The following is a 25817-nucleotide window of genomic DNA, read 5'->3' as shown; positions in this document are numbered from 1 at the left end:
CTCCATTATTGATGAAATTTTGTGGAAATTTCGAGTTTCAAAAATCTGCTGGAGGCTCCAGAACTGCTCAAAACGGGTTGAAACAGTTTCCAATCGATTTGGCATATCGAAAATAGGGTATATCCGAAATTTCAGCTTTCTTGGTCAATTTGATAAAATTTGGATCTTTTCCCTTATTTTTGGCCTAAATTCGATTTTCAAAAATTCACCAAAAATCGAAAAAGGAACTTTAGCACTTGAAATTTGAACAAGTGTGATGAATTTTTGCCTGATCTTTTGATCTACGTTTGTACGGTTAAAAAAAATTCGTGCAAGTCCTATGTTGGAACGCAAAATCTGCGATTTCGGGTGACCTGTCAATCAAAATGGCCGCCATTTTGTAAGTAAGGCCCTTTTTTTTAGGACATAAGCTAGAAATGTTCCGTAGGACTCCCTCTTTAAGAAAAAAGTTGCCCGGAGGAACGGCAGGGGGTGCAGGTGATCCTTATGCGGGCCCCCCGACTACCAGCAGATTTTTGATTTCTAAAAAAAAAAAAAAAAAAACTGTAAATAGTGTGAAAATTAAACTCAGCACCTATAAACTCGGATTTACGAACTTTGAAACACTGTCGATCGATTTAAGTGCGTATTTTAAAAATCTTTTAATGCCGGCCGATTTTTATTCTATTTTTGTTTTTTCTTTAGTTCTGGAAAATTGCGTGAAAGAAATAAAAAGAAAGAAGAAAAGGAAGAAAATGAACTGGCTATAAAAAAGAAGGCAGATGAAACTTGGAAGTCATGCAGAAATTTGTTTACAACATGATCACAGCAACAGAAGCAAGAATAAGTAGGGACGAAATTTGTCGATTTCCTTCGTTCTCCCACTACGCTGATTGTACTCACAACCGCATCAACGAAAAAATTGTCATTCCACGAAAACCAAATAGCAGTTGGTATTTTTATATCTGTATAGCCTAATCAAATTCCGTCGATAGGTACTTATTTCACGCAAACTCGTTTAAAAAACGGATATGAATTAATAAGGCTACCTATGTAAATTGCATATCAATGCGTTTTCAATTTGGCAAGTTGGTTGAGTACGACGTCAAAAAACACTGTCTTGTTATACTGTACTTCTACATTTGATTATGAATCATCGGTTTTTATGATTTCATGTTGTGTTTTAAGATGAGTAATCTACGTTTTCTGTAATAAAAAAAATATATATATATACCTACCTACCTACCTATGATTAAATTTATAGGTAATTGTTATTATTTAATACTCACCTATAGATACCTTTTACCTCATTTTAAAATTTTCTTTTCTCATAAATTAATTATTTGTAGGTACCTACAATTCTTCTTGCGATTATTTTCAAACCAAACGTATGGAAAATTATGCCTCCTGTATTTGTATGTTTAGATTTAAATATGATGTTTTTTATACTTCAAAAATAAAAAATATACTTACGTCAGTGGCGGCTCGTGAATGTAATCGGGTTGTAATCGGCAAATGCGTAGTCGAAGGTCATAAGGTGAAAAGGGGAAAGTGTTTTTGGGGGTGGTGGAATTTTGGCCAAGGTAAAATCAACTTTCTCAAGAGGAAAAAAATTAGCACAAATAACAATCTTATTTGCTTTCATCTAATACGAATCATAAAAACGAAACATTGAGAGAAAAAAATAACGAATCATTAAAAACAGTATAAAAGTAGATATAAATATACCTATACCTAGTTCACAATAATAAGACAAAGTTATCAAAATTCATTGAAAAATTAAGATTTATCGATAAATGAAGTCCATCCTTCTTGTTTTTTTGAGGAATTCTTGAATCACCCGATCATAAAAATCAGGTTTTTCCCTCAGCTGACGCAGCAATTTTTTTTCAATTGAGAGCACTGTTAATCCAGACAGCCTTTCTTCTCCTTGAGTTGATCGTAAAGCTGTCTTGATTCTTTTCAGTGCTGAAAACGAACGTTCTGTTGAAGCACTCGTCACTGGGATAGTAATTATCAAGTTACACAGCTTTACAACTTCAGACAAGGCAACAGAAAGGCCCGATGACATCAAATACTTGTATAACCCATGGATTGTCAATCCACGTAAATCTGTCGAATCATAAGTTACAAGAAGCTGCGATCTCAACTTAGCTGAATCGAAGTTTTTCCCATGAGGATGGGCCATTAAAGCTCTGAACAAGTTTTCTGGGAATTTCGTGGAATAAACTTCAAATTTTTTAGCATCTAGCAAAGCTAAGTATTCTAATTTTGCTATCTCAGCAAATCGTTCAGAAACTTGCATCTGTACAGTATCTATAATTTGATAGAAGAGTCGTCTGTGTTCTTGAACCTCAGGCAGTTCACCAGCAGCTCGTCGTCTTTTGGGTTCATTTGTCACTTTTGACACTGCATCCAAAACTTTACCATAAACTTCATCAAACTTATTCCGAAAATTGCTCAAAAATGTTTTGAATTCTTCAAGCTTTGTTGTGGCTGCTTGAATGTCGAAAATTTTAAGCTGAAATAAATCAAAAAGAAGTGTTGACTGCGCAAAAATTTTCTCGAACGTTGCCAGTAAAAAATTGAAATTGAATTCTTGAAGGTGATGAAGAAAACCTCTAGCACTAGCACGAGTTCCGCTATCCCAGGTATCAGCATCATTCATGATAATGTTGAAAACATAACATAAATCTTCTTTGACTAAAGACATTACAGAGACCAATTTACTATTTGAATTCCAACGGGTAGCTGAAGCTGATGGTAACCTTCGTTGTACTACCTCATCCAAGCAACTGGTTCGTTTAGATGAAGTTGAAAAAAATGTGGCAAATCCACTCAAAGTTTCGAAAAAAATTCTGCATTCTCGGATCGCATCTACTGATTGTTTCAAAACCAAATTAAGTTGATGAGCATAGCAATGTACAAACTGGGCTTGCTTATAGGTATCTGAAATCAATTTTTGTAGCCCATTGTGCTGGCCTGCCATTACAGCTGCCCCGTCATAGGTCTGAGCAATCAATTTTTCTCCTATTTCGAACTCTTGGATAAACTTTTGGACAACATCATATAAGTTTGAAGCATTACGTTCGCTGCTGACATCAAAATATCGTATAAAACGTTCAACAACCTGGTGTTCGTCAGATTCAGGAATATAGCGAACCGTTATTGATAGTTGAGATTTTTTCGAAATATCAACTGATTCATCGAGCATAATTGACACAAACTTAGCCTGGCGAATTTCACTTTTAATTTCATCTACAACAACCTTACTTATGCACTCAATCAATTCGTTTTGAATTGTTTTGGATGTGCCAGTAAAAACAGTCGAGTTTTCTAAATGATGTGCCAATTTATCATCTCGTAAAGCTAAAAGATTCAGTAATTCGACGTAGTTTCCTTTGTTTTGAGAATCTGCCTTCTCATCATGGCCTCTGAATGCTATCTCTTGCTGAGCCAAATGACACGTAACATCAATTAAGCACTTTAAAATGTATCGATTCTCAGTTACCTCTTTATTATGTTTAGCAATTTCATCGTGATATGGTTTACTAATGCCAATGTCTACTCGACTCTTACCAAATTTAACCAAATCGACCATACTTTGGACATGAGCAACGCTTTTGTCATGTCTTGCTTTCAGATTCTGGTAATTACCCATGTCAGTGACACCACTTCGGACAAATGGGTCGTCAACTTTGGTACTAAAAAGAAAACATGGCCAGCAGAACAATTTTTGAATATGGGAACATCCGCATAGCCATACGACTTCGGTGTACCACTCTGAACGAAAGGAACGAAAATATCTTCGCTGACCATCTTTAACCTCTGTTTTCAAATTCAAATTCGGCGTCGGCCTACCTGTTTTGATGATCTCTAGCTTCTCAGAAAAATTTCTGCTGCCAAATGTTCTAGTGAATAATGAGTCAATAATACAGTCACTCGAATCACTCATGTTGAATCCATCACAAAAATGATCAATTACAGAAAAAATATTGAGAAACTAATTATAGTGAGCATAAATAAATACACGACACCTTTACCATGCGCTTTAATCAACCTACTCCACTGTAGAAAAGAAATGCAAAAAATAAAACATGATAACTGATAAGGACAGGACAGTGACAGATGTCTGTGTGCGTGTATACGACACGACACGACGTGCCAATATTCCAACACAACGTGCACACACCAGATATACTCGCTACAGAGAGCGATTACATTTTCATGAAATGAACGAACCCAGAGACCCCAGAGTTGATGTAAAAATGTATATTTTGTTGATTTTTTTTTTCAAAATTTCCCCCAAGTAATATGTATTTATTGAGAGGTTATACTTCAAATTCATTTTTTAAAAGTTCTAATCCAGTATGTGCTTGTGAAAACATTTTTTTAAACCAGAAAATGCACGCGTTCAGTGATCTGTTTATAAACCTCGTAATCGTATTTTGCAGCGAGTACAACGAATGCACGTTTAGTCATCTTCGTGCATCCTCGCATGTTGACGAGAACATCCGAACACCTCTTGCTAGCCTGTGCGTAGTACTCGCACCCGGTTGACGATTTTACATGAATTTCTTATCTACAAATAATTGGCGCCTGTCTGAAGCGTAAAATAGAAATTTAAAAAAATAGAAATTCTGAGAATTTCTGATTGTAATTTTTTTTCTTTTCCCATTTTTTGACTGTAATCGCCGATTACACCGATTACATTCACGAGCCGCCACTGACTTACGTGTATTTTCAAATTAAAAAAATCTAAAACTTTCAATCATTCATACCTACTCAATACTTATCATGAGGGCAGATGATGTGACACCAAAATTACAGTGCCTGCAAAATACACATGCAGGGTAACACTCCTGTTTATCCTACATATCCTATAAAAGTCTTTTTTTTGCTTACACCTTTTTGTCCTTTTAGTGTCCAGTTTTTCAACAATTTTATCCAAAAGTCCTTTTTTTCCTCAAAATGACGTCGAATTTTTCAGATTTTGAGTTACACATTTTCGAGAGCTTTTGCCCTCGCTTTGCTCGGGCTATTTGCATCTCCTTTTCCCACGTGGACAACGTATTGTTTAAATTCAAGAAATGTTCAAAGTTTGAATCAGAAAAACTCCTCTCTCTATAAAGAAATTTTTTATTTTTACTTTTGAAAACATAATTGAATTTTTGAAAGCTTTTGGCCTCGCTTCATTCAAGATTGTTTGCTTTTCTTTTTCAAGTTTAAAAATTTTGAAACAAAAATAGATAAACTTCTTCATATGTGTACAGATATTTCAAAAGGACCCATTCGGTCGGTGCCGAGAAGGGTATAGATTTTATTTTTCGAAAATCAAAATAAATTTCCAACGTTCTCCGGTGGATCCCAACGGTGTTTGAGTGTGAAGCTGTCCATGGCCGTTTAGATCAATTGGAAATCGTTGGAAGATTGTACTGATTTTTGAAAAATAAAATCTATACCCTTCTCGGCACCATTACTCAAAAAACATAGTTTTTTTTATAGCTCTCAAAATACTGAATTTCGAGAGTTTTTGCCCTCTCTTCGCTCGGGTCCGTTTGCTTTTCTGTTTCCATTTTCAATTGTTCAACAAAAAAACTATTCAAATTTCAAAATTTCTAAGCAAATAATAATATAAAATATTTACAATCGAAATAGAAGAATTTGAGTTTTCATTTTTAAGCCAACATGATGTGGTATTCATCAATTTTTAAAATTGATAAGGAAATGAAACGAAAAATTGGAGTGAAACGTATTCTTAACGCCTACTTGTTTGAATCATTAAAAAAGCAAACATTTTTTACAAAAATGTGGCCAAAAACTTGAATGTAAATTTTGACCCCCCCCCCTCCCTCAAAAAATTCCATAAGTGCTTGAAATATGACCTGCAGAAAGTCCTTCTAAAAAGTCCTTCTAAAGTGTTTTTTCTTTTATTTTGAAATTTTGTTAGACATCCTGACATGGGTCATCCCACGTCAATTCGACCAAGAAGTGGTAAGGGAGGGGGTCGGCGATTTTTTTGGAATTTTTTATGTGGAAAGACCTGCCGAACGGATGACTAATGGCGCAAACCGCAGCCCTCTAGTCCTTTTCTAGAGGCTGCTAGGGTGGGGTGTCAAAATTGTCAGTGAACTTAGAATATCATCCATTTCAACAGTGGATTACTCGATAACCGCGAGACCTACCAAAATGGAACTTTTTCCAATAGCAGTAAGATGTTTTGAAAGGCTTTTTGATGATACATATCATAAAAATCAGTGTGGCCACTTTTTTTCGTACGAAAAATTAGATCGAAAAGTTTCAAAACGTGGTTTCCATATCGTTCCGACTCTCAATAATTCTGAAAAAAATACATTATGGACTCCTTATTACGTTGAACAACATAGTTATTAAAAAATTGGGATGGCGTTATTTCGTAAAGTCGATTTAAAAAAATTATTGAAAGTTTGCGAAAAAATGCGATTTTTTGATTTCAAGCATGAAAAAAAGTTGTGATTGGTGAAGTAGACCCATTTGACCCAAATTTTTACGTATACATTGAAAAAGTTGAAAGAACCCCTTTACTCCATGAAATGAACTCATCACAAAACAATCAAAATTCGAAAAAATTCAATTTTCAATTCAAAACTTCAAAAAAAGTTTAAATTTATTCAGTTGGCTTATTTTGACCTCTTTCTGACTCGACGACGCGACGTAGGTATTTCATGAAAAAATTGATAAAAATCACACACTTACAAGGAAACCACTTGAGATGTCGGCCTCCGATTTGAACGGGACCGCAATTTTTGAAAAGAGCATGTTCTAAAACCCCCAAATCCAAATTTTCAGCTGCCCAAGTACATTTTTCGACTTTTGGCGAATTTTTAAAAATCCAAAATTGACTATTTTGGTGATTTATGCTTTTTTCAAAAAAAGTACGTACTTGATCAGTAAAAATGTTCAAAATAAATCCTAAAACTGATATTAACCCCCCAAATCCGAATGCAATTTGAATTTCTTACTATGAAAAAAGCTGGTCAAAAAACCACTCTTGAGGTGTTCCTCCCAAAACCGACTTAAATGCGGATAAACTTGTTAAACAGATCGAGTATAACACACAACTCGATTTTTAGCTACCCAATTTCATATTCACACTTTCTGGAGCAAATTCAAAATTCTAGAGAAATTTAAAAATCGCGCTGGAGGCTCCAGATTGGTGGGAAATGGCGGAATTCGGTCTTGGGAGGTTAGTTATGGATTAAATACAGCGATTCGCACAAATTTCGTAAAATTCCTCGCAAATGGGAAACTTTTGATTTTTTGGATTTTTTATTTGAAAAAAACTGGTCAAAAAGTCACTTTTGAGGTGTCCCTTCCAAAACCGACTAAAATGTGGATAAACTTGTTAAACAGATCGAGTATATAACACACAACTCGATTTTTAGCTGCCCAACTTCATATTCACGCCTTCTGGGGCAAATTCAAAATTCGGGAGAAATTGTAAAATAGTGCTGGAGGCTCCAGAATGGCTGGAAATGGCGAAATTTGGATTTAGGGGGTTAATATCAGTTTTAGAATTTATTTTGAACATTTTTACTGATCAAGTACATACTTTTTTTAAAAAAAGCATAAATCACCAAAATAGTCAATTTTGGATTTTCAAAAATTCACCAAAATCGAAAAATGAACTTGGGCAGCTGGAAATTTGGATTTTGAGGTTTTAGAACATGCTCTTTCCAAAAATCGCGGTCCCGTTCAAATCGGAGGCGGACACCTCAAGAGGTTCCCTTGTTAGCAAAAAAATTAAAATTCGTTTATTTTTTGAATTTTTTCGGATTTTGATTTTTTTGTAATGAGTTTATTTTATTGAGTGAAAGGGGGTTTTCAACCTTTTCAACGGATTCGTAAACATAGGGGTCAATTGGGTCAACTTCACCAGTCAACACTTTTTTTTCATGTTTTAAATAAAAAAATCGCATTTCTTCGCAAACTTTCAATTGTTTTAAAGCGACTTCACGAAATAATGCCATCCCAATTTTTTAATAATTGTTGTTGAGCATGGAAAGTTGTCCATAATACATATGAAGAGTCCAGGGAAAGAACCAGGTAAGTCAATTTTTTTCAAAAATGAGTTTAGGGTTGAATTAAATTCACACTGAGAAGTAGAAAAATGTAGTCCATTTACATTTTGAAAAAAATCGATTTTTCGTGGTTAAAATGGCCTTTAAAAAAAAGAGGAGAAGAGAAAAATGAGCCGAGACGAAATGTGAGGCGACAGGAAGAAAATTTCAACATCGTCAACTATTTAGAATACAAAAATTTTTCATTATGTCATCATAATAATAGATTTTCATCGAATTCAAGTTGTTGCGAAACACTGATTTTTCGATTTTTTGCTTGATTTTTTCACGAAAACAGTGACTTTTCAAGTCGTGACTGGCTCATCTCTTCATTTTTTTCCTACAATGCCTCAAGTTGTGTTTGTGGGATGTTGTGTGATGTATTTCCAGTCATTACCTTGATGAAATTCAAATTCGCTACAAAATTGGAGCCTTCTGATAGATACTTCAAAACGCCGTAACTCAGAAGTTTGAAAAAGTGACTTACCTGGTTCTTTCCCTGGACTCTTCATATATTTTTTTTAGAATTTTTGAGAGTAGGAACAATATGATTACTATTTTTTGAAACTTTTCGGCCCTATTTTTCGTACGAAAACAAGTGGCAATACTGATTTTTATGATATCCCCAAAAAGCCTTTCAAACCCCCTAACTATCAGTAATAGTTCCATTTGGGTAGGTATTGCGGTTATCGAGTAAAATTTCAAAACAAATCGCTGACCCCCCCCCCCTCCTACCACTTCTTGGTTGAATTGACGTGGAATGACCCACATATGTATATGTATAATTGACACAATTTTATAAACTCATTCAATACTACAATAAAAAAATAACAAGTCTATATTATCACGTATAAAATTTATCGCTGCATGTTCCACGTATGCTTTTATATTACCTAGTAATAATACCATACAAATTAACAGAAGAAGAAAATTCAACAATCAAGATGAGATATGGTAAGTAATAAAAAATCATAATAAGTATGGTAATACGATAAGAACACCACAAAAAATAAAGCCAGTACACCTATTACCTACATTATTTTGATAGGTAGGTATAGGTAAGTAAAAATGACATATTAAATGCAATAATAATTACGAATTTTGTAAAAAAAAAAATCATCACGATTCTCAAGAGATGATTAAATAACAAAAATTGATGAAAATTATGAACTTTAAAATTTTTCTCCTCGAATACGACGAGCTAATTGGATATCTTTGGGCATAATAGTGACACGTTTGGCATGAATGGCACAAAGATTGGTGTCTTCGAAAAGTCCAATTAAATAGGCTTCGCAAGCCTCCTGCAAAGCACTAATCGCAGCGCATTGGAAACGTAATTCATGCTTGTAATCTTGAGCAATTTCACGTACCAATCGTTGGAAAGGTAATTTACGAATAAGTAATTCGGTTGATTTCTGGTACCGACGAATTTCTCGAAGTGCCACCGTACCAGGGCGATAACGATGCGGTTTTTTGATACGAGTTTTGATGTGAGATGGTGTGGTTTTTGCGCTTTTACGAGCTACTTTCGTTGCAAGCTGATTGTAAACAAACGGAGTGGTCGATTTGCGGGCTGTTTGCTTGGTTCGAGCCATTTCCTGTAATGAGATGCAAAATATATGAGTTGAATTGACAATGCGGACTAGAGCTAATCAACGATTAAGGAGATCGGTAGGTATCCTATTCGTACACGAATGTATCACGAATTTAACACGTGTGGATTTGATGAATCTGATTGTGAGTCATGTGCTGATAAAGTGCGAGGATCGTATCGATGATGATATTCTACACTTTTACCATCCTCCCTCCCTAAAAAGCACAAAACCAAACTTAAATTTTTGAAAAAAAAATGATTCAAAAGCACAAAAAAATTAAAAAGATTTTAAAAAACACAATATTTCTGCACAAACAAAATTATGGAAGCCAAAACCAAAATCCAATCGATCGATCTAAATTATGAAAAACTACCAACCAAATAGAACGTTATTGCAAGCTTTTTTGGTGCAACGATCTACAAAACAATGACGTAATCATGTCACGAATTACCGACTCTTCAAATCAACACCAATTCAGATATTAAATACTCGTATTTAGAACAAAAACATGTGCTTACCTAGATAACTGAAGAACGGACCAATTTCACCATAAAATTAACCCGTTACAAATTGAAATTTTTCATAAATACCTACTCGAGTGAAAATCCCTGATTATGTTATTCGTGGGAGCAATTTGATAACAAAACGAAATACTCGTACATATAAACTGATAAACAACCGGGCTACAAGTCAGTGACTAATTCAAGAACTGAAAGCGAAATCCGTTAATCACCACACGTTCTTGCGAATGCGATTTAGCATTAAAAAGATTAAATTATGTAGATCGTGTGTATAATTAGGTACAGTTTGGGTGAGGGAAAGACGATCAAGTGCGCGCGCATATTATTTTTGTATGTACTCATTCTGTGACCTTGCGTAATTCAGAAGAAGGGGAATTTCGCCGTTTGACTTTTTCAAAATATTACGCATTTAATACTTACTTCGTTTAATTGAGGAAGGAGGGATTTCCAATTTTAGTTCGACATTTTGAATCGATCGAGGACACGAAACGCAAAAGAGGTGAGATGAGTTTATTTTTTTACAAAGTTGAAAATCTCGGATTTAAAAAAAAAAATCCAAAATCCATAGTTTTTTAATAAAATACCTACAAAGGAATTACACCCCTCCAAAAAAAGGGGGGATACGACACCAAATTCCTTGATTGTAAGAAACTCAAATACTCGTAATGAAACATCTGATTTGTAAAATGATCCAGTTTTGGAAAATCCTGGATAACGTTCCAATGCAGAGATGAGAGATGTGTGCATGACTTGATTCAATGAAAGCAATTTTTGAATCGAAAAATTCTGATTGAGGATACTACCAAATAAAAAAATGATAATAATGTCAAAAGACGAAAAATAATTTTTTAAATATATCTCCTGATAAGGGAATGCGAGTTGATTACCTACCTACTTGTATTTACTTATAAGGGAAGTATTCAACCAGCTCAAAAATTTTCAAACCGGACAATACCAAAAGAGACCCCAAAATATACCACTAGTCAAAATTTCAAAAGCTGAAATTCATTTTTAAATTTCTGGAGAATTTTTGAAAATTTAAATTTAGGCTTCTTGGGGAAAAATCCAAATTTTACCAAATTGACCAAGAAAGCTGAAATTTGGGATTTACCCTATTTTCGACATTCCAAATCGATTGGAAACTGTTTCAACTCGTTTTGAGCAGTTCTGGAGCCTCCAGTAGATTTTTGAAACTCGAAATTTCCACAAAATTTCATCAAACGGAGATGGAAAGTCGAAATTTACTCTGCAAACTAATTTCAATACGCTACGAAGTCAATTGCAGGTGGATCTTAAGTCGTTTTGGAGCCTCCAGCGAACTTTTGAAAATTACTGGAGCCTCCAGAAGATTTTTGAAACTTGAAATTTCTCCAAAATTTCATAAAACGGAGATGAAAAGCCGAAATTTACTTCGCAAACAATTTTAATACTAAATGAAGTCGACTGCATGGTGGTTTCAAAATGGAAGCTCCAAAACGACTTGAAATCCACCAGCAGTTGATTTCGTAGCATATTGAAATTAGTTTGCAGAATGAATTTCGGCTCTACATCTCCATTTGATGAAATTTTGGGAGATTTCAAGTTTCAAAAATATACTGGAGGCTCCAAAACGACTTGAAATCCACCTGCAGTTGGCTTCGTAGCGTATTGAAATTAGTTTGCGGATTAAATTTCGGCTTCCAAACTCCATTTCATAAAATGTTGTGGGAATTTCAAGTTTCAAAAATCTATGGAGACTCCGGTAATTTTCAAAAAGTCGCTGGAGGCTCCGAAATGTCTTAAACCCACTTGAAGTCGCAAGCCCGTATCCAAGATTTCCTCCTGGGGGTGATGAATGACTCATAAGTAGGGGACAAAAATCACAAAATTCCCAACGGGCTCATATGTATAAAAATTTCAATAGTAGGCACATTTCAGACATTTTCATGCTGAATTTCAGCTTGAAAAACGTGTTGATCAAAGTGAGGTTTTTCAAATTTATCCGGTGAATTGTTTATACCTATTTTATAATGAAATTCAGATAAGCACGAGCGAAGCGAGGGCAAAATTTTGGAAATCTGTCAATCCAAAGAGTAAAAAATACTACATTTCTGATTGTAAAATTGATTTTTCTGGATTTAACTTGACACTCCTCACGTCCTCAGACTTAAATTAGTAGTTTGTTCAACTAGGGAGCGATAATGATTTTTGACGATTTTCGAGGTTTATTGCCCAAGCGTTGCGAGGAAAATAATTCAAAATTGTCGAAAATTATTTTTACTCCCGAGTTGGATAACATATTTTTCGTTATGAGGGAGAAAAATCCCAGTACCTATTTAATTCCAATAATAATCAGTAAGCTGGAGCAAAAGGAGCACTTTTTCTCCCTTATAATAACGAAAAATATGCTTCCAGAAATTTCAATTTCAAAAAAGGAAAGCAAGCAAAAGCATTGGAAATTCATAATTCAAGAAACAAAAATTATTGGTACATAGATTATGCAACTACCTAGGGAAATAATGTGATTTTCAATGAATTTTGAAGTTTGTAGCAAATTATCTCCCTAGAAACGTAAAACAACATGATTTTTTTCCTGTGTGATTCAATGCAAGAAATCGTAGGAGATTATATTAACCTAAGGATTTTTTGGCCCTGGAGAGTGATTGTACCCCAAATCACCCCCCTGAATACGCCCTTGTGAAGTCGTCTTCAGAGGGTGTAAAACTTGGATTGCAGAGTAACGGCTATCCATCTCATCGTTTGATGAAATTTTGGAGAGATTTCAAGTTTCAAAAATCTCCTGAAGGCTCCAGTAATTTTCAAAAAGTTGCTGGAGGCTCCAAAATGACTTAAGATCCACCTACAGTTGACTTTGTAGCGTATTGAAATAAGTTTGTAGAGTAAATTTCGGCTTTCCATCTCCATTATTGATGAAATTTTGTGGAAATTTCGAGTTTCAAAAATCTGCTGGAGGCTCCAGAACTGCTCAAAACGGGTTGAAACAGTTTCCAATCGATTTGGCATATCGAAAATAGGGTATATCCGAAATTTCAGCTTTCTTGGTCAATTTGATAAAATTTGGATCTTTTCCCTTATTTTTGGCCTAAATTCGATTTTCAAAAATTCACCAAAAATCGAAAAAGGAACTTTAGCACTTGAAATTTGAACAAGTGTGATGAATTTTTGCCTGATCTTTTGATCTACGTTTGTACGGTTAAAAAAAATTCGTGCAAGTCCTATGTTGGAACGCAAAATCTGCGATTTCGGGTGACCTGTCAATCAAAATGGCCGCCATTTTGTAAGTAAGGCCCTTTTTTTTAGGACATAAGCTAGAAATGTTCCGTAGGACTCCCTCTTTAAGAAAAAAGTTGCCCGGAGGAACGGCAGGGGGTGCAGGTGATCCTTATGCGGGCCCCCCGACTACCAGCAGATTTTTGATTTCTAAAAAAAAAAAAAAAAAAACTGTAAATAGTGTGAAAATTAAACTCAGCACCTATAAACTCGGATTTACGAACTTTGAAACACTGTCGATCGATTTAAGTGCGTATTTTAAAAATCTTTTAATGCCGGCCGATTTTTATTCTATTTTTGTTTTTTCTTTAGTTCTGGAAAATTGCGTGAAAGAAATAAAAAGAAAGAAGAAAAGGAAGAAAATGAACTGGCTATAAAAAAGAAGGCAGATGAAACTTGGAAGTCATGCAGAAATTTGTTTACAACATGATCACAGCAACAGAAGCAAGAATAAGTAGGGACGAAATTTGTCGATTTCCTTCGTTCTCCCACTACGCTGATTGTACTCACAACCGCATCAACGAAAAAATTGTCATTCCACGAAAACCAAATAGCAGTTGGTATTTTTATATCTGTATAGCCTAATCAAATTCCGTCGATAGGTACTTATTTCACGCAAACTCGTTTAAAAAACGGATATGAATTAATAAGGCTACCTATGTAAATTGCATATCAATGCGTTTTCAATTTGGCAAGTTGGTTGAGTACGACGTCAAAAAACACTGTCTTGTTATACTGTACTTCTACATTTGATTATGAATCATCGGTTTTTATGATTTCATGTTGTGTTTTAAGATGAGTAATCTACGTTTTCTGTAATAAAAAAAATATATATATATACCTACCTACCTACCTATGATTAAATTTATAGGTAATTGTTATTATTTAATACTCACCTATAGATACCTTTTACCTCATTTTAAAATTTTCTTTTCTCATAAATTAATTATTTGTAGGTACCTACAATTCTTCTTGCGATTATTTTCAAACCAAACGTATGGAAAATTATGCCTCCTGTATTTGTATGTTTAGATTTAAATATGATGTTTTTTATACTTCAAAAATAAAAAATATACTTACGTCAGTGGCGGCTCGTGAATGTAATCGGGTTGTAATCGGCAAATGCGTAGTCGAAGGTCATAAGGTGAAAAGGGGAAAGTGTTTTTGGGGGTGGTGGAATTTTGGCCAAGGTAAAATCAACTTTCTCAAGAGGAAAAAAATTAGCACAAATAACAATCTTATTTGCTTTCATCTAATACGAATCATAAAAACGAAACATTGAGAGAAAAAAATAACGAATCATTAAAAACAGTATAAAAGTAGATATAAATATACCTATACCTAGTTCACAATAATAAGACAAAGTTATCAAAATTCATTGAAAAATTAAGATTTATCGATAAATGAAGTCCATCCTTCTTGTTTTTTTGAGGAATTCTTGAATCACCCGATCATAAAAATCAGGTTTTTCCCTCAGCTGACGCAGCAATTTTTTTTCAATTGAGAGCACTGTTAATCCAGACAGCCTTTCTTCTCCTTGAGTTGATCGTAAAGCTGTCTTGATTCTTTTCAGTGCTGAAAACGAACGTTCTGTTGAAGCACTCGTCACTGGGATAGTAATTATCAAGTTACACAGCTTTACAACTTCAGACAAGGCAACAGAAAGGCCCGATGACATCAAATACTTGTATAACCCATGGATTGTCAATCCACGTAAATCTGTCGAATCATAAGTTACAAGAAGCTGCGATCTCAACTTAGCTGAATCGAAGTTTTTCCCATGAGGATGGGCCATTAAAGCTCTGAACAAGTTTTCTGGGAATTTCGTGGAATAAACTTCAAATTTTTTAGCATCTAGCAAAGCTAAGTATTCTAATTTTGCTATCTCAGCAAATCGTTCAGAAACTTGCATCTGTACAGTATCTATAATTTGATAGAAGAGTCGTCTGTGTTCTTGAACCTCAGGCAGTTCACCAGCAGCTCGTCGTCTTTTGGGTTCATTTGTCACTTTTGACACTGCATCCAAAACTTTACCATAAACTTCATCAAACTTATTCCGAAAATTGCTCAAAAATGTTTTGAATTCTTCAAGCTTTGTTGTGGCTGCTTGAATGTCGAAAATTTTAAGCTGAAATAAATCAAAAAGAAGTGTTGACTGCGCAAAAATTTTCTCGAACGTTGCCAGTAAAAAATTGAAATTGAATTCTTGAAGGTGATGAAGAAAACCTCTAGCACTAGCACGAGTTCCGCTATCCCAGGTATCAGCATCATTCATGATAATGTTGAAAACATAACATAAATCTTCTTTGACTAAAGACATTACAGAGACCAATTTACTATTTGAATTCCAACGGGTAGCTGAAGCTGATGGTAACCTTCGTTGTACTACCTCATCCAAGCAACTGGTTCGTTTAGATGAAGTTGAAAAAAATGTGGCAAATCCACTCAAAGTTTCGAAAAAAATTCTGCATTCTCGGATCGCATCTACTGATTGTTTCAAAACCAAATTAAGTTGATGAGCATAGCAATGTACAAACTGGGCTTGCTTATAGGTATCTGAAATCAATTTTTGTAGCCCATTGTGCTGGCCTGCCATTACAGCTGCCCCGTCATAGGTCTGAGCAATCAATTTTTCTCCTATTTCGAACTCTTGGATAAACTTTTGGACAACATCATATAAGTTTGAAGCATTACGTTCGCTGCTGACATCAAAATATCGTATAAAACGTTCAACAACCTGGTGTTCGTCAGATTCAGGAATATAGCGAACCGTTATTGATAGTTGAGATTTTTTCGAAATATCAACTGATTCATCGAGCATAATTGACACAAACTTAGCCTGGCGAATTTCACTTTTAATTTCATCTACAACAACCTTACTTATGCACTCAATCAATTCGTTTTGAATTGTTTTGGATGTGCCAGTAAAAACAGTCGAGTTTTCTAAATGATGTGCCAATTTATCATCTCGTAAAGCTAAAAGATTCAGTAATTCGACGTAGTTTCCTTTGTTTTGAGAATCTGCCTTCTCATCATGGCCTCTGAATGCTATCTCTTGCTGAGCCAAATGACACGTAACATCAATTAAGCACTTTAAAATGTATCGATTCTCAGTTACCTCTTTATTATGTTTAGCAATTTCATCGTGATATGGTTTACTAATGCCAATGTCTACTCGACTCTTACCAAATTTAACCAAATCGACCATACTTTGGACATGAGCAACGCTTTTGTCATGTCTTGCTTTCAGATTCTGGTAATTACCCATGTCAGTGACACCACTTCGGACAAATGGGTCGTCAACTTTGGTACTAAAAAGAAAACATGGCCAGCAGAACAATTTTTGAATATGGGAACATCCGCATAGCCATACGACTTCGGTGTACCACTCTGAACGAAAGGAACGAAAATATCTTCGCTGACCATCTTTAACCTCTGTTTTCAAATTCAAATTCGGCGTCGGCCTACCTGTTTTGATGATCTCTAGCTTCTCAGAAAAATTTCTGCTGCCAAATGTTCTAGTGAATAATGAGTCAATAATACAGTCACTCGAATCACTCATGTTGAATCCATCACAAAAATGATCAATTACAGAAAAAATATTGAGAAACTAATTATAGTGAGCATAAATAAATACACGACACCTTTACCATGCGCTTTAATCAACCTACTCCACTGTAGAAAAGAAATGCAAAAAATAAAACATGATAACTGATAAGGACAGGACAGTGACAGATGTCTGTGTGCGTGTATACGACACGACACGACGTGCCAATATTCCAACACAACGTGCACACACCAGATATACTCGCTACAGAGAGCGATTACATTTTCATGAAATGAACGAACCCAGAGACCCCAGAGTTGATGTAAAAATGTATATTTTGTTGATTTTTTTTTTCAAAATTTCCCCCAAGTAATATGTATTTATTGAGAGGTTATACTTCAAATTCATTTTTTAAAAGTTCTAATCCAGTATGTGCTTGTGAAAACATTTTTTTAAACCAGAAAATGCACGCGTTCAGTGATCTGTTTATAAACCTCGTAATCGTATTTTGCAGCGAGTACAACGAATGCACGTTTAGTCATCTTCGTGCATCCTCGCATGTTGACGAGAACATCCGAACACCTCTTGCTAGCCTGTGCGTAGTACTCGCACCCGGTTGACGATTTTACATGAATTTCTTATCTACAAATAATTGGCGCCTGTCTGAAGCGTAAAATAGAAATTTAAAAAAATAGAAATTCTGAGAATTTCTGATTGTAATTTTTTTTCTTTTCCCATTTTTTGACTGTAATCGCCGATTACACCGATTACATTCACGAGCCGCCACTGACTTACGTGTATTTTCAAATTAAAAAAATCTAAAACTTTCAATCATTCATACCTACTCAATACTTATCATGAGGGCAGATGATGTGACACCAAAATTACAGTGCCTGCAAAATACACATGCAGGGTAACACTCCTGTTTATCCTACATATCCTATAAAAGTCTTTTTTTTGCTTACACCTTTTTGTCCTTTTAGTGTCCAGTTTTTCAACAATTTTATCCAAAAGTCCTTTTTTTCCTCAAAATGACGTCGAATTTTTCAGATTTTGAGTTACACATTTTCGAGAGCTTTTGCCCTCGCTTTGCTCGGGCTATTTGCATCTCCTTTTCCCACGTGGACAACGTATTGTTTAAATTCAAGAAATGTTCAAAGTTTGAATCAGAAAAACTCCTCTCTCTATAAAGAAATTTTTTATTTTTACTTTTGAAAACATAATTGAATTTTTGAAAGCTTTTGGCCTCGCTTCATTCAAGATTGTTTGCTTTTCTTTTTCAAGTTTAAAAATTTTGAAACAAAAATAGATAAACTTCTTCATATGTGTACAGATATTTCAAAAGGACCCATTCGGTCGGTGCCGAGAAGGGTATAGATTTTATTTTTCGAAAATCAAAATAAATTTCCAACGTTCTCCGGTGGATCCCAACGGTGTTTGAGTGTGAAGCTGTCCATGGCCGTTTAGATCAATTGGAAATCGTTGGAAGATTGTACTGATTTTTGAAAAATAAAATCTATACCCTTCTCGGCACCATTACTCAAAAAACATAGTTTTTTTTATAGCTCTCAAAATACTGAATTTCGAGAGTTTTTGCCCTCTCTTCGCTCGGGTCCGTTTGCTTTTCTGTTTCCATTTTCAATTGTTCAACAAAAAAACTATTCAAATTTCAAAATTTCTAAGCAAATAATAATATAAAATATTTACAATCGAAATAGAAGAATTTGAGTTTTCATTTTTAAGCCAACATGATGTGGTATTCATCAATTTTTAAAATTGATAAGGAAATGAAACGAAAAATTGGAGTGAAACGTATTCTTAACGCCTACTTGTTTGAATCATTAAAAAAGCAAACATTTTTTACAAAAATGTGGCCAAAAACTTGAATGTAAATTTTGACCCCCCCCCCTCCCTCAAAAAATTCCATAAGTGCTTGAAATATGACCTGCAGAAAGTCCTTCTAAAAAGTCCTTCTAAAGTGTTTTTTCTTTTATTTTGAAATTTTGTTAGACATCCTGACATGGGTCATCCCACGTCAATTCGACCAAGAAGTGGTAAGGGAGGGGGTCGGCGATTTTTTTGGAATTTTTTATGTGGAAAGACCTGCCGAACGGATGACTAATGGCGCAAACCGCAGCCCTCTAGTCCTTTTCTAGAGGCTGCTAGGGTGGGGTGTCAAAATTGTCAGTGAACTTAGAATATCATCCATTTCAACAGTGGATTACTCGATAACCGCGAGACCTACCAAAATGGAACTTTTTCCAATAGCAGTAAGATGTTTTGAAAGGCTTTTTGATGATACATATCATAAAAATCAGTGTGGCCACTTTTTTTCGTACGAAAAATTAGATCGAAAAGTTTCAAAACGTGGTTTCCATATCGTTCCGACTCTCAATAATTCTGAAAAAAATACATTATGGACTCCTTATTACGTTGAACAACATAGTTATTAAAAAATTGGGATGGCGTTATTTCGTAAAGTCGATTTAAAAAAATTATTGAAAGTTTGCGAAAAAATGCGATTTTTTGATTTCAAGCATGAAAAAAAGTTGTGATTGGTGAAGTAGACCCATTTGACCCAAATTTTTACGTATACATTGAAAAAGTTGAAAGAACCCCTTTACTCCATGAAATGAACTCATCACAAAACAATCAAAATTCGAAAAAATTCAATTTTCAATTCAAAACTTCAAAAAAAGTTTAAATTTATTCAGTTGGCTTATTTTGACCTCTTTCTGACTCGACGACGCGACGTAGGTATTTCATGAAAAAATTGATAAAAATCACACACTTACAAGGAAACCACTTGAGATGTCGGCCTCCGATTTGAACGGGACCGCAATTTTTGAAAAGAGCATGTTCTAAAACCCCCAAATCCAAATTTTCAGCTGCCCAAGTACATTTTTCGACTTTTGGCGAATTTTTAAAAATCCAAAATTGACTATTTTGGTGATTTATGCTTTTTTCAAAAAAAGTACGTACTTGATCAGTAAAAATGTTCAAAATAAATCCTAAAACTGATATTAACCCCCCAAATCCGAATGCAATTTGAATTTCTTACTATGAAAAAAGCTGGTCAAAAAACCACTCTTGAGGTGTTCCTCCCAAAACCGACTTAAATGCGGATAAACTTGTTAAACAGATCGAGTATAACACACAACTCGATTTTTAGCTACCCAATTTCATATTCACACTTTCTGGAGCAAATTCAAAATTCTAGAGAAATTTAAAAATCGCGCTGGAGGCTCCAGATTGGTGGGAAATGGCGGAATTCGGTCTTGGGAGGTTAGTTATGGATTAAATACAGCGATTCGCACAAATTTCGTAAAATTCCTCGCAAATGGGAAACTTTTGATTTTTTGGATTTTTTATTTGAAAAAAACTGGTCAAAAAGTCACTTTTGAGGTGTCCCTTCCAAAACCGACTAAAATGTGGATAAACTTGTTAAACAGATCGAGTATATAACACACAACTCGATTTTTAGCTGCCCAACTTCATATTCACGCCTTCTGGGGCAAATTCAAAATTCGGGAGAAATTGTAAAATAGTGCTGGAGGCTCCAGAATGGCTGGAAATGGCGAAATTTGGATTTAGGGGGTTAATATCAGTTTTAGAATTTATTTTGAACATTTTTACTGATCAAGTACATACTTTTTTTAAAAAAAGCATAAATCACCAAAATAGTCAATTTTGGATTTTCAAAAATTCACCAAAATCGAAAAATGAACTTGGGCAGCTGGAAATTTGGATTTTGAGGTTTTAGAACATGCTCTTTCCAAAAATCGCGGTCCCGTTCAAATCGGAGGCGGACACCTCAAGAGGTTCCCTTGTTAGCAAAAAAATTAAAATTCGTTTATTTTTTGAATTTTTTCGGATTTTGATTTTTTTGTAATGAGTTTATTTTATTGAGTGAAAGGGGGTTTTCAACCTTTTCAACGGATTCGTAAACATAGGGGTCAATTGGGTCAACTTCACCAGTCAACACTTTTTTTTCATGTTTTAAATAAAAAAATCGCATTTCTTCGCAAACTTTCAATTGTTTTAAAGCGACTTCACGAAATAATGCCATCCCAATTTTTTAATAATTGTTGTTGAGCATGGAAAGTTGTCCATAATACATATGAAGAGTCCAGGGAAAGAACCAGGTAAGTCAATTTTTTTCAAAAATGAGTTTAGGGTTGAATTAAATTCACACTGAGAAGTAGAAAAATGTAGTCCATTTACATTTTGAAAAAAATCGATTTTTCGTGGTTAAAATGGCCTTTAAAAAAAAGAGGAGAAGAGAAAAATGAGCCGAGACGAAATGTGAGGCGACAGGAAGAAAATTTCAACATCGTCAACTATTTAGAATACAAAAATTTTTCATTATGTCATCATAATAATAGATTTTCATCGAATTCAAGTTGTTGCGAAACACTGATTTTTCGATTTTTTGCTTGATTTTTTCACGAAAACAGTGACTTTTCAAGTCGTGACTGGCTCATCTCTTCATTTTTTTCCTACAATGCCTCAAGTTGTGTTTGTGGGATGTTGTGTGATGTATTTCCAGTCATTACCTTGATGAAATTCAAATTCGCTACAAAATTGGAGCCTTCTGATAGATACTTCAAAACGCCGTAACTCAGAAGTTTGAAAAAGTGACTTACCTGGTTCTTTCCCTGGACTCTTCATATATTTTTTTTAGAATTTTTGAGAGTAGGAACAATATGATTACTATTTTTTGAAACTTTTCGGCCCTATTTTTCGTACGAAAACAAGTGGCAATACTGATTTTTATGATATCCCCAAAAAGCCTTTCAAACCCCCTAACTATCAGTAATAGTTCCATTTGGGTAGGTATTGCGGTTATCGAGTAAAATTTCAAAACAAATCGCTGACCCCCCCCCCCTCCTACCACTTCTTGGTTGAATTGACGTGGAATGACCCACATATGTATATGTATAATTGACACAATTTTATAAACTCATTCAATACTACAATAAAAAAATAACAAGTCTATATTATCACGTATAAAATTTATCGCTGCATGTTCCACGTATGCTTTTATATTACCTAGTAATAATACCATACAAATTAACAGAAGAAGAAAATTCAACAATCAAGATGAGATATGGTAAGTAATAAAAAATCATAATAAGTATGGTAATACGATAAGAACACCACAAAAAATAAAGCCAGTACACCTATTACCTACATTATTTTGATAGGTAGGTATAGGTAAGTAAAAATGACATATTAAATGCAATAATAATTACGAATTTTGTAAAAAAAAAAATCATCACGATTCTCAAGAGATGATTAAATAACAAAAATTGATGAAAATTATGAACTTTAAAATTTTTCTCCTCGAATACGACGAGCTAATTGGATATCTTTGGGCATAATAGTGACACGTTTGGCATGAATGGCACAAAGATTGGTGTCTTCGAAAAGTCCAATTAAATAGGCTTCGCAAGCCTCCTGCAAAGCACTAATCGCAGCGCATTGGAAACGTAATTCATGCTTGTAATCTTGAGCAATTTCACGTACCAATCGTTGGAAAGGTAATTTACGAATAAGTAATTCGGTTGATTTCTGGTACCGACGAATTTCTCGAAGTGCCACCGTACCAGGGCGATAACGATGCGGTTTTTTGATACGAGTTTTGATGTGAGATGGTGTGGTTTTTGCGCTTTTACGAGCTACTTTCGTTGCAAGCTGATTGTAAACAAACGGAGTGGTCGATTTGCGGGCTGTTTGCTTGGTTCGAGCCATTTCCTGTAATGAGATGCAAAATATATGAGTTGAATTGACAATGCGGACTAGAGCTAATCAACGATTAAGGAGATCGGTAGGTATCCTATTCGTACACGAATGTATCACGAATTTAACACGTGTGGATTTGATGAATCTGATTGTGAGTCATGTGCTGATAAAGTGCGAGGATCGTATCGATGATGATATTCTACACTTTTACCATCCTCCCTCCCTAAAAAGCACAAAACCAAACTTAAATTTTTGAAAAAAAAATGATTCAAAAGCACAAAAAAATTAAAAAGATTTTAAAAAACACAATATTTCTGCACAAACAAAATTATGGAAGCCAAAACCAAAATCCAATCGATCGATCTAAATTATGAAAAACTACCAACCAAATAGAACGTTATTGCAAGCTTTTTTGGTGCAACGATCTACAAAACAATGACGTAATCATGTCACGAATTACCGACTCTTCAAATCAACACCAATTCAGATATTAAATACTCGTATTTAGAACAAAAACATGTGCTTACCTAGATAACTGAAGAACGGACCAATTTCACCATAAAATTAACCCGTTACAAATTGAAATTTTTCATAAATACCTACTCGAGTGAAAATCCCTGATTATGTTATTCGTGGGAGCAATTTGATAACAAAACGAAATACTCGTACATATAAACTGATAAACAACCGGGCTACAAGTCAGTGACTAATTCAAGAACTGAAAGCGAAATCCGTTAATCACCACACGTTCTTGCGAATGCGATTTAGCATTAAAAAGATTAAATTATGTAGATCGTGTGTATAATTAGGTACAGTTTGGGTGAGGGAAAGACGATCAAGTGCGCGCGCATATTATTTTTGTATGTACTCATTCTGTGACCTTGCGTAATTCAGAAGAAGGGGAATTTCGCCGTTTGACTTTTTCAAAATATTACGCATTTAATACTTACTTCGTTTAATTGAGGAAGGAGGGATTTCCAATTTTAGTTCGACATTTTGAATCGATCGAGGACACGAAACGCAAAAGAGGTGAGATGAGTTTATTTTTTTACAAAGTTGAAAATCTCGGATTTAAAAAAAAAAATCCAAAATCCATAGTTTTTTAATAAAATACCTACAAAGGAATTACACCCCTCCAAAAAAAGGGGGGATACGACACCAAATTCCTTGATTGTAAGAAACTCAAATACTCGTAATGAAACATCTGATTTGTAAAATGATCCAGTTTTGGAAAATCCTGGATAACGTTCCAATGCAGAGATGAGAGATGTGTGCATGACTTGATTCAATGAAAGCAATTTTTGAATCGAAAAATTCTGATTGAGGATACTACCAAATAAAAAAATGATAATAATGTCAAAAGACGAAAAATAATTTTTTAAATATATCTCCTGATAAGGGAATGCGAGTTGATTACCTACCTACTTGTATTTACTTATAAGGGAAGTATTCAACCAGCTCAAAAATTTTCAAACCGGACAATACCAAAAGAGACCCCAAAATATACCACTAGTCAAAATTTCAAAAGCTGAAATTCATTTTTAAATTTCTGGAGAATTTTTGAAAATTTAAATTTAGGCTTCTTGGGGAAAAATCCAAATTTTACCAAATTGACCAAGAAAGCTGAAATTTGGGATTTACCCTATTTTCGACATTCCAAATCGATTGGAAACTGTTTCAACTCGTTTTGAGCAGTTCTGGAGCCTCCAGTAGATTTTTGAAACTCGAAATTTCCACAAAATTTCATCAAACGGAGATGGAAAGTCGAAATTTACTCTGCAAACTAATTTCAATACGCTACGAAGTCAATTGCAGGTGGATCTTAAGTCGTTTTGGAGCCTCCAGCGAACTTTTGAAAATTACTGGAGCCTCCAGAAGATTTTTGAAACTTGAAATTTCTCCAAAATTTCATAAAACGGAGATGAAAAGCCGAAATTTACTTCGCAAACAATTTTAATACTAAATGAAGTCGACTGCATGGTGGTTTCAAAATGGAAGCTCCAAAACGACTTGAAATCCACCAGCAGTTGATTTCGTAGCATATTGAAATTAGTTTGCAGAATGAATTTCGGCTCTACATCTCCATTTGATGAAATTTTGGGAGATTTCAAGTTTCAAAAATATACTGGAGGCTCCAAAACGACTTGAAATCCACCTGCAGTTGGCTTCGTAGCGTATTGAAATTAGTTTGCGGATTAAATTTCGGCTTCCAAACTCCATTTCATAAAATGTTGTGGGAATTTCAAGTTTCAAAAATCTATGGAGACTCCGGTAATTTTCAAAAAGTCGCTGGAGGCTCCGAAATGTCTTAAACCCACTTGAAGTCGCAAGCCCGTATCCAAGATTTCCTCCTGGGGGTGATGAATGACTCATAAGTAGGGGACAAAAATCACAAAATTCCCAACGGGCTCATATGTATAAAAATTTCAATAGTAGGCACATTTCAGACATTTTCATGCTGAATTTCAGCTTGAAAAACGTGTTGATCAAAGTGAGGTTTTTCAAATTTATCCGGTGAATTGTTTATACCTATTTTATAATGAAATTCAGATAAGCACGAGCGAAGCGAGGGCAAAATTTTGGAAATCTGTCAATCCAAAGAGTAAAAAATACTACATTTCTGATTGTAAAATTGATTTTTCTGGATTTAACTTGACACTCCTCACGTCCTCAGACTTAAATTAGTAGTTTGTTCAACTAGGGAGCGATAATGATTTTTGACGATTTTCGAGGTTTATTGCCCAAGCGTTGCGAGGAAAATAATTCAAAATTGTCGAAAATTATTTTTACTCCCGAGTTGGATAACATATTTTTCGTTATGAGGGAGAAAAATCCCAGTACCTATTTAATTCCAATAATAATCAGTAAGCTGGAGCAAAAGGAGCACTTTTTCTCCCTTATAATAACGAAAAATATGCTTCCAGAAATTTCAATTTCAAAAAAGGAAAGCAAGCAAAAGCATTGGAAATTCATAATTCAAGAAACAAAAATTATTGGTACATAGATTATGCAACTACCTAGGGAAATAATGTGATTTTCAATGAATTTTGAAGTTTGTAGC

At 34.6% G+C, this 25817-nt stretch overlaps 4 protein-coding genes across 8 annotated transcripts; all 4 read right to left on the bottom strand.

Annotated features, from left to right (window-relative positions):
- Positions 1 to 1765: 1765 nt before the first annotated feature.
- LOC135848329 (zinc finger MYM-type protein 1-like) lies at positions 1766 to 3934 on the bottom strand. The gene has a single exon (XM_065368226.1). It carries the CDS (start codon positions 3932 to 3934, stop codon positions 1766 to 1768), a length of 2169 nt encoding a protein of 722 aa, XP_065224298.1.
- Positions 3935 to 8900: 4966 nt separating this feature from the next.
- LOC135848207 (uncharacterized) lies at positions 8901 to 10446 on the bottom strand. 3 transcript variants are annotated; one of them, XM_065368036.1, is made up of 2 exons: positions 10268 to 10446; positions 8901 to 9676 (listed from the first exon to the last, which is right to left on the bottom strand). In XM_065368036.1, exon 2 carries the CDS (start codon positions 9671 to 9673, stop codon positions 9251 to 9253), a length of 423 nt encoding a protein of 140 aa, XP_065224108.1. In that variant the 5' UTR covers positions 9674 to 9676; positions 10268 to 10446; the 3' UTR covers positions 8901 to 9250. The 3 variants fall into 3 exon arrangements, with proteins under 3 accessions (XP_065224108.1, XP_065224107.1, XP_065224110.1); XM_065368035.1 differs by having other exon boundaries at positions 10192 to 10444; XM_065368038.1 differs by lacking the exon at positions 10268 to 10446 and adding an exon at positions 9769 to 9887.
- A 4107-nt stretch (positions 10447 to 14553) lies between these two features.
- On the bottom strand, positions 14554 to 17266 carry LOC135848204 (zinc finger MYM-type protein 1-like). Its single transcript, XM_065368033.1, has one exon. It carries the CDS (start codon positions 17024 to 17026, stop codon positions 14858 to 14860), a length of 2169 nt encoding a protein of 722 aa, XP_065224105.1. The 5' UTR covers positions 17027 to 17266; the 3' UTR covers positions 14554 to 14857.
- A 4726-nt stretch (positions 17267 to 21992) lies between these two features.
- Positions 21993 to 23537, bottom strand: LOC135848208 (uncharacterized). Of its 3 annotated transcripts, none has more exons than XM_065368040.1 (2): positions 23360 to 23537; positions 21993 to 22768 (listed from the first exon to the last, which is right to left on the bottom strand). In XM_065368040.1, exon 2 carries the CDS (start codon positions 22763 to 22765, stop codon positions 22343 to 22345), a length of 423 nt encoding a protein of 140 aa, XP_065224112.1. In that variant the 5' UTR covers positions 22766 to 22768; positions 23360 to 23537; the 3' UTR covers positions 21993 to 22342. The 3 variants fall into 3 exon arrangements, with proteins under 3 accessions (XP_065224112.1, XP_065224111.1, XP_065224113.1); XM_065368039.1 differs by having other exon boundaries at positions 23284 to 23536; XM_065368041.1 differs by lacking the exon at positions 23360 to 23537 and adding an exon at positions 22861 to 22979.
- Between the last annotated feature and the right edge of the window lie 2280 nt (positions 23538 to 25817).

Source organism: Planococcus citri, chromosome 5 (genome assembly GCF_950023065.1).
Source record: "Planococcus citri chromosome 5, ihPlaCitr1.1, whole genome shotgun sequence".
Taxonomy (NCBI): Eukaryota; Metazoa; Arthropoda; class Insecta; order Hemiptera; family Pseudococcidae; genus Planococcus; species Planococcus citri.
The sequence above is the reverse complement of the archived record's forward strand: the minus strand, read 5'-3'. Positions and strand labels throughout refer to the sequence as shown.

Excerpts from the sequence above, each read along its gene's own strand:
- LOC135848207 (XM_065368036.1), bottom strand. The coding sequence starts at position 9,673 with ATGGCTCGAACCAAGCAAACAGCCCGCAAATCGACCACTCCGTTTGTT.
- LOC135848208 (XM_065368040.1), bottom strand. The coding sequence starts at position 22,765 with ATGGCTCGAACCAAGCAAACAGCCCGCAAATCGACCACTCCGTTTGTT.
- LOC135848204 (XM_065368033.1), bottom strand. The coding sequence starts at position 17,026 with ATGAGTGATTCGAGTGACTGTATTATTGACTCATTATTCACTAGAACA.
- LOC135848329 (XM_065368226.1), bottom strand. The coding sequence starts at position 3,934 with ATGAGTGATTCGAGTGACTGTATTATTGACTCATTATTCACTAGAACA.